At 26.9% G+C, this 8600-nt stretch overlaps 2 protein-coding genes across 2 annotated transcripts in view; one reads left to right on the forward strand and one right to left on the reverse strand.

The window, feature by feature from the left end:
* The window catches only part of LOC108751084, a 4136-nt gene extending 1932 nt beyond the window's left edge, over positions 1 to 2204 (forward strand). The window contains exons 2-4 of the mRNA XM_018491035.1: positions 867 to 944; positions 1352 to 1445; positions 1855 to 2204. Coding sequence (XP_018346537.1) covers positions 867 to 944; positions 1352 to 1445; positions 1855 to 2108 — 426 coding nt within the window. The 3' untranslated portion in view covers positions 2109 to 2204. The remainder of the gene's footprint in view (positions 1 to 866; positions 945 to 1351; positions 1446 to 1854) is intronic.
* Positions 2205 to 2903: 699 nt separating this feature from the next.
* LOC108751079 (TNF receptor-associated factor 6-like) lies at positions 2904 to 7816 on the reverse strand. Its single transcript, XM_018491028.1, has 5 exons — positions 7718 to 7816; positions 6967 to 7101; positions 6164 to 6385; positions 4008 to 4252; positions 2904 to 3163 (listed from the first exon to the last, which is right to left on the reverse strand). The coding sequence occupies exons 1-5, from the start codon at positions 7809 to 7811 to the stop codon at positions 2912 to 2914; spliced, it is 948 nt and encodes a 315-aa protein (XP_018346530.1). The 5' UTR covers positions 7812 to 7816; the 3' UTR covers positions 2904 to 2911.
* Between the last annotated feature and the right edge of the window lie 784 nt (positions 7817 to 8600).

Below are 8600 nucleotides of genomic sequence, written 5' to 3' on the forward strand. Positions count from 1 at the left end.
AATATTATTCTCTCTCTCTCTCTCTCTCTCTCTCTCTCTCTCTCTCTCTCTCTCTCTCTGTGCTATATATTAAACTTTATTATTTATATAATTTGAAAAGTTATATTTAAAAATTTAATTTCAGATCCATCTAGTAATACATTTAACATTAAAATGTGAAAAATAACGATGTATAAACTTTGTCTAATAAACTTACAAAAATCACTCTTAATTTAAAAAAATCACTCTTAATTTAAAAAATATGCAAATATTGGAATTAAATGCATATTACGAAAATATTGTATGATAATAAAAAATGTTTGACGTATGGATACCGGCGCTCTCATAATTGTCAGTAAAATAACAAATGCTAACACGATCGTTTTTATAAGAACAGTTGCATATTAAATACCAGAAATGATGACGTAAGTCCTATTTTTGATTTTTATATTATGCAAACCAATTTTAATTTTTTGCAATGCATATTATATTTAAAAAAATGTTAATACATGCGAAATCGTTATCGATTATCTCCATTGAGTTAATTAAACTGAATTGAATGCATTTTGTGTATGGCATTCCAAGTAACGTAACAACTTAGCTAATAGCTAATTAATATCATTAGTATAATATTAATCTTTGATAAAGCAGCTTAGGCATGGAATTTATGAATTCTGATGCTTATGTAACGCGGACATTTGTTGTAAATTGTTTGTTCAGGGTGCACACCGCGTATGTGTGTGTGAGTGTGTGTGTGTGTGTGTGTGTGTGTGTGAATTGTTATTTTTAGTACATACATTCACAGTGTTTTTACAAAAAATATCGAAATAGCTTCACGTATTAATACTTTGTTTCGTCTGTAATTAATACTCTGTTACGTTACGCAGATTACCAAATATCTTTGCTACACTCTGGCTTGCATGTGCCTACTGAAGGTGGCAAATACTGAAATTTCGAGAGACAAGGTAAAAATACATATTTCAATGAATAGTTTTATTTGCATCAGAGTGAACATCAGACAGTTAAATGTGTGTTAAATTAACTGTAGAACTATCTGCAGAATTGTCTGTTAAATTATCTGTAGATTTATAAACTGTTGCAATATTTATTTGTTAAAGATTGCTTGTTTCTTTAATCAATTATTGAATGACAGCAAAATTTATGATATATAATATGTTTTATACGTGGAATAAATTAATAATGTAAGAGATTATGTTTTATAATAAATACGTAAATATATATAGATTAATAGTAAGAGAATTATTGTTTACACAAATTTAATATCAAACTTTAATATCAAACAATTAAGTATCAATCTTCCACACAGTTTGAAAAGATAAAAATAATTCTAATGGGGGAAACGGGCGGGTAGAATTCACTTTTGCAGTTCGAACGGCAGCTTCTAAATGCCCTGAATGCTGAGAAAACAATCAAATCAAAGAGACCATTTTGCAATGCTTTCACTGGTAAGAAATAATTTTTACTTCTATTATAACAATCAACAATACTCTCTACAAATGATTTTAAATATTTTTTAAAAACTAAAAAACATTATTTTTGTTCGTAAAAACGTTTAGAAATAGATCACAAGATAACATATATTTTGAAATTTTGATATTCTACACTAAGAAAAGAATACAGTCAATTTTAATAAATGTTTAGTTCAATACTGCCAACTAAACATTTACTTATACAGTAAATAAATATTTGTTTAATAAAAAGAATTATTGTTAAATCAAATTAATGATTTTTGTATTAAATAAATATATCTTTATATTTAATAAATATTTATTGGCAGTATTTAACTAAATATTTATTAAAATTGATTATATTTTTTCTTAGTGTAGTAATCAAAATATTTTTGATACCTTGTAGGATGTGGAAGATTTGTTTCGGAAGAAAGGAGAATGAAGAAGAAAGGACCTTTCACTCTGCGAGATTTATCGGACTTCGAAGTGACGAACAACAACGTTCAGCTTCCGGTTTCTCTGTACAGAGCATTACTAGATGCCGCTAAACAAAATGTTTGGAAAGTAATGGATCGTGAGGCATATGATTATCGATTACAACAAATACCGCGGATTTACCTTTCGGATCAAATGCCTGTACGCGACACGATGGAAAGCTAATTTTAACGGACACAACTTGATGCATAGGCGCCGCCAGAATTTGTAACAGAAGAAATTATACTTTATTTTTTTGTTTTCAAATGCGTATTATGAAATTTATTTATAATACTAATTAAATATTTCATAAGAAATTATGTTAATAAATTTTTTTATATTGTTTTAACTAAAGCTTAGTTCTTCCGCGACAGGACGCAATCGTATTTCTTTGCAGCTATTTTACGAAGCTCATGTCTTAATACAAATTTCACTTATTACTTTGTCTCATGATAGAAGAAATTATAAATTTAATTAAGAAAATTATACAATGACATTTTATTTTATTCCGCTACGAATGTATTATTCACGAAAGAAGCATATAAAAAAATGTAATCAGTATAATATTGGTGTTAGCTAGAACTAAATTAGAAAGTTTTATTTGCAGGAGCATTTTGACTTTAGTTATGCATTTATTTATATGTACCTGATCCTCCCAATAACGTCTCAATTAATTTGCTAACTTAAAATAATATTAAGTATACATATTTTTTTAAGCGACTGTTGAATCGGATCTGAATTGTATTCAATAAATTCTATAAAATCTGTTATCTAATTAATTAATGTATAAAAAAAGACTTTATTGACTTTGCTTTTTTATAATAATTTTTATAATAATTTTTTATAATAATTCACGATACAACACACACACACACACACACACACACACACACACACACAAATAATTAATAGTAGCAAAAGTATTGATAATATTTTTAAGAGCATAGCAAATACATATTTCTGATAATTGTACATTTACCTTAAATAGTCTAGAGATAAACAATAAGTTTTATTAACACACTTCCATTCCACATGTATCTTGTGTTTCCTGAATATCGTTGAGGCGATATTAATAATGATTTTGATAGAATTATACGTCTGGGAATACTTAACCCGACGCACTCTGGATTATCCGCCACTCCTGCTGGTCTGCCCCAGAAATCTTGTGTACAAAGCGTAGCCGGATCCCAAATTCGAGATCGTCGATCCTCACGCAGGTCTCTTAAAGAATGATCTAATACCTATCAAATCACATATGCTGATAATAATTATAATTTATATATAAATAAATATTTTGCATTTAACAATATAATAATAGAAAAGATATAAAATCTAATTGGTAAAACAAATTTATTAATAAGTAATTCATAAAAAGTTATTTCTAACTCTATTACTCCTTTATATAAAATAATGATATTGTTGAGCAATATATTTTTTATTATTATAAATAATGAGTAAGTATAAAACATGTGCGTAATTAACTTAGAAAAACTTAATATTTGTTTATTAATAATTAATTGTAACGTTTCTTTGTTTTATTAATCTAGAATAATAAACTTAACTTTTACATAAAAAATATTTGCAAATTTAAATCACAGATAATATCACATTTAAGAGGAAAAACATATCTACTTAAAAGATTTAAATTATTTAATACTTTTTAATCAATGATATACACATCAAATATATTTATCAGAAAATAATAAAATAGGTAAATAAGCCCAAGCCCCCGATATTGATTTTGTCTATCCTCTATGGTGGAATGCGAGTGACACGAAATTATGTAATCATGATTTTCTAACTTTGTTTAAAATTATTCGATTATTGGAAAAGTTTTTCTGTTTTGAAAACGTCTCGAGAGTATTTTCTATGAGGACATTCACGGTTACATTCCGACACAAGGCTTTTCTTTTTTCCAGATCAACGATACCGCTCGTGGGCCTTCTTCTGTCCTCCTACTTTGTAATTATGTTACATAATTACATCCGAGAATCGCTTGTGAAATTTATTTTATTTGGGAATTATAAATTTATTCCTTGGAATAATCCATCTCAACTTCGACCATCGGGTGTCTTATATGCATACCTCAATGCGGATCCTGTAAGGAAACGGCCATGTGAGAACGGAATCATAGCGACCACGGGTCAATCCGACAGCTACGAAGACAGTGCCGTCAGGAAAATATTTTGGAGTGATTTTCAGATACATGGCATAACCACTGCGACCCGCATAAAAGGTAGAGCTGCGTATCGAACGGCCTGTCTGCCAGCTCGACAACATCACGTTGAAGTTCCTCACCTGCCAGTAATAAATAAATACATTTGTCGAACCTGGAATAACAATAATTTGTTAATTAAGAATTTTAATGTTTAATTATTTTTAATTATTTTTTTAACTATTTTAATTATTTTTGTATTATATTTTTGTGACATTTACATAAAAAATGTAAAAATTTCTGTGATGCTTATTCAGTATTATTATTGTATTTTTTGATATAACAATGTCTAGATCTAAAGTTTTTTCTTATGTCACACATGTAGAGTTCTAATTATGAAGCTAATTTAAGAATCGATAATTACTAGGTTGAGACAAGTTTCAGTAGTGAGTTCAAACAAATTTCGGATGATAAAATCTTATGTTTCATTTAATTGAAGTGTAAATCCTCAAATTACATGTATATAAAATTTGACCGTTAATCCTCCAATTACATATATCATCATGCATGTAATTTGAACATTAATGATCAAATTTTGATATTATATTTATATAACATTGAATTACGAGATATTATATGACGTTAAATTAAAAATTTTTGTTGACTTTGTTAAAAAAGTCAACTATTTATAATATTAAATATTCGCTCAATAAGTTTGACATAAAAATTTTATTACGAAAGATCGGTGTCTAAAGCCATTAAAGATTATTAAATTAATATATCAATAGTTTTGAAATATTTTATTTAAATATAATTACTTAAGTAAAAACTGATTGATTTACAGCCATATTTATCGTAATATTTGATAAATATCTTAATAATATCTTAATTAGAATATCTTAATAATTAAATTTTATTATAATGCAATGCAACTAAAATTTAATAACAATTGCGTTACAAGTTTTATTCTGGTTTCTCAACGGATTACGCTTTTACTATTCAAATGCGACAGAGTTAATCATATACCGCAACTCGAAATAAATCTCAGTACTTTGTTGTACTATTCATTTCGTTTGAATCATGTTTATCCTGACTAAGCTTCAGCTTTGTCGTCCCGTGGACAAGGCGAACTCTCACCTTTCCTTCCCTTCAGAACACAGAATCCATTTACATAAAACCATGATCTCTTACATACAAATGTTTAGCTTAGGCTCTGAAGTATGTACAATGCGTGTTATGCAAGAAATGCAAGACTTCTACACGCGTCATCCGCGTTATATTTTGGGTTTTATTATTCTAGAATGGAATCCCACATACATACGCGATAACATAAATACACGAAGCTGTCACAATGTTTTGTATAGTCTTAGTTTCTCGAAAATGGATTATACATTATTATTCAAGTTGTAAGCAATTGAAAATAAAGCTATTTAATTTTTCATACTAAGTTTTGGAGTGTAATCAGATTGTGCAAAAGTTATTCATTTCTTCAGAATTCAAATTAATTTTCGATTTTTATTCAATTATTTAATAGCAATTATTAAAGATTGTGCAATAAATGATATTTATTTGAAATTAAAGTTTTAGAAATCCATTCAGGATATATTTTGTAAGACATAAATACTACTTCTTACAGAATTGATCATTAATACATTAGATAATAATTAATAAAAAATATAAAAATAGAAATTTTCTTTCAATTTCTATTATATAGTTAATTAAAATTTAATAACACTTATAGTTATTAAGGTGTAATTGTTACAAGATTGTTCTTTCGCCGACATAAGTTTACTAATTTCATTCGTACATGCAAGATAGGCCATTGTACAGAAGCACTTGCAAAGTTTCGAGAACACGAAATCTTGCAGTTACTAAAGAACTTTGTGTTTGTAGTTGCTACTCTGTGTTTAGTTGAGAGTGTAAAGTTAACTTAACTTTAGCCTACTGCTATATATTATAAATTACATATGTTAATAATATTTCCCTATGCGTTGAAAATTATTTAAAAAATTTATTTATATATTACAAAAATATCATATTTCAATAAAAAAATATAGCTAGATTACCGTATAATAATTGCACTAACTATTTAATATTGATAAGCTTTGCATGGTATTGTTGAATTTATCGATCTCATCTTGTCTCGGGGATAAATAATCATCAAATATTCCATCGTGAAGATTAGCGTTTCGCACACTTTTTAAATAATTCGGTTGTTGCTCCAAAATGCTGTAAATTAACCACTTAATATCCGCAAATTCCTTGCTCAACTTTTCCTCCAGACTCGCGAATTTTTCGTCCATTGTTTCTGAAAGCATACGTTTTCATCAATTATAATTAACTTTCTGTATGTTTATTTGGGCAAGATTATTTTTTGTTCCGGTAAAAAAATGTAATCAATTTCTAAGATTTAATTTCATCGGATAAAGATCATTATCTTTATATAATAGTATAATGGTTCAATAATTTAAAAAATCATTATTTTTATTTAAATTTGAAGCCGAGATTCAGCGCGCCAAAAGTTTTAAATTCTCCACGTGCAGTGTTATTGTTCACAATTCTCTCTTTTTTTGTGTTATTAGTTGATATAACATGTTAAAATTGGAAAATCACAATTAAGACGTAAGAATTGAAATGTGAATGCGTATGGAATCTTCTTTTAATATTATCGAACATGATGAAAGTTGTTTACTTCTTATGAAAAATAAATTATTGCCTAAAACTTTCATCTTTCTCTCTTTTAGTTATTTACAAATATTAAATTAATCTCATAAAAAATCGTTATAAAGGAAAAAATATATGTCAAGTATATAAAAAATATTTAAAGGTATATGTATCATTAAATGAAAAATTGACTATTATATTTTATTCATTTTTATTATCACTTACTAGCCTTACATGCTCCAGTGAGTACTGTTGTGACAGTGGCACGTGCATTCGCGACCACATCTTCCGTTGCAATTTTGCAAATGGTATGCTGCGTCTCCGTGACATCGTTGTTGCTGACATTGGCCTCAATCGTCGCTAAAAATGTATGTGACAGATAAATTCGTACTTTTTAATGAACGATGCATCAAAGAAAGTGCATGTGATTTTACAGAAATAGATTATATGTATTTACGAAAAATATTTATAACATACCATATGTAATTTTATAATAGAACATCGTTTTTTTAAACTTTTTTATATTTAAAAATCAGAGGTTGATTGTATAAAATATTAGATGTATCAAATATAATAAACATTTACTATATTATTTATATTAATTTTATTTCTATTAATTTATTTTAAGATCTCAGAATTATTATTTAATAATATTATACTATACGTATTAAGTATAAATCTTAAGTCTCTTATTTATATAAAATACAACGAAAGGAAAAAAGATAAACAAGACTTTATCAAATGATTAGTTTTATTAGTGACATTATTATATTATACCCTTATAATTTTTTAATTTATATCTATCAAAGTTCCAAGTTCTGTCCAAAGACGAGTTCTGTCCAAATCAAGTACGAGTTTTATTGATTACAATACAGTATTAATTATAAAATAAACTTTTTAATTAAACTATTATATTTTATAGAGTGACTACCTGCTGAAACTGTTAGCGCATAATAAATAATTGTTTCATACTTACGCGTTTTCCGCAAAGATTCACTCACACCACCACAAGCAAAATATAGAGAAACGAGACAAAACAGTGATACGGTGTAACACACGATATTCGACATCTCGTTGCATGTAAACGGTACGTTGTGAATTCATCACGTTGTAGCCGAAATTATAAACAGCGGTGGCTCCCACCAGCCCTTAAAAATAGATTTTATCGTCTTCTTACGCGATGAGAATTTGTCGAAGAAAAATTAGATAATATTGTGATACACTTAATAAAAAATTGTTCTTCATTGCGCCATATATGTAGAATTTTCGATGTACTTCAAATAATATTCTCCTTTCTTATCAATAGTATTCAAATTTTAATTTAAATAAACAACATTTAATTGAAATTAAACTATTAATTATACAAAAGTTATAATTTACATAAGTCTGCTGATTGAATTAATTTGTGATATTGCTAAAAAGGTGATTAAGCAGATTTTTCAATTTTATATATTTGTATTATAGTTGAATTTTTATTAGTTTTTATTTCTTGTTTTTGTTTTCGCCTAATCATATAACTATTTCATTTCGAGTATAAAAAATAAGATATGGTGCACAATTAAAAAATAAATTTTTTTAAGTTATAAATGGAGTTTGATCACATAATCGGAATAATTATCCGTATTAATAAAAATACAATTATCGCTAGATTAAAACATGAATATCGATAATATCAGGATAGAAGAAAATGCCTGGTATAAAATTTTTTATGCATGAATATGTATAAATATGTATAAACATACATAAACACGTATAAATATTCATAAACACATATAATTATATGTATATATTGTATAAAATATGTCCGTATTATACATGTTTATGTATATTTATACATATTTATACATACTCTGCATGCA

This window comes from Trachymyrmex septentrionalis, unplaced genomic scaffold, assembly GCF_001594115.1.
Source record: "Trachymyrmex septentrionalis isolate Tsep2-gDNA-1 unplaced genomic scaffold, Tsep1.0 scaffold40, whole genome shotgun sequence".
Taxonomy (NCBI): Eukaryota; Metazoa; Arthropoda; class Insecta; order Hymenoptera; family Formicidae; genus Trachymyrmex; species Trachymyrmex septentrionalis.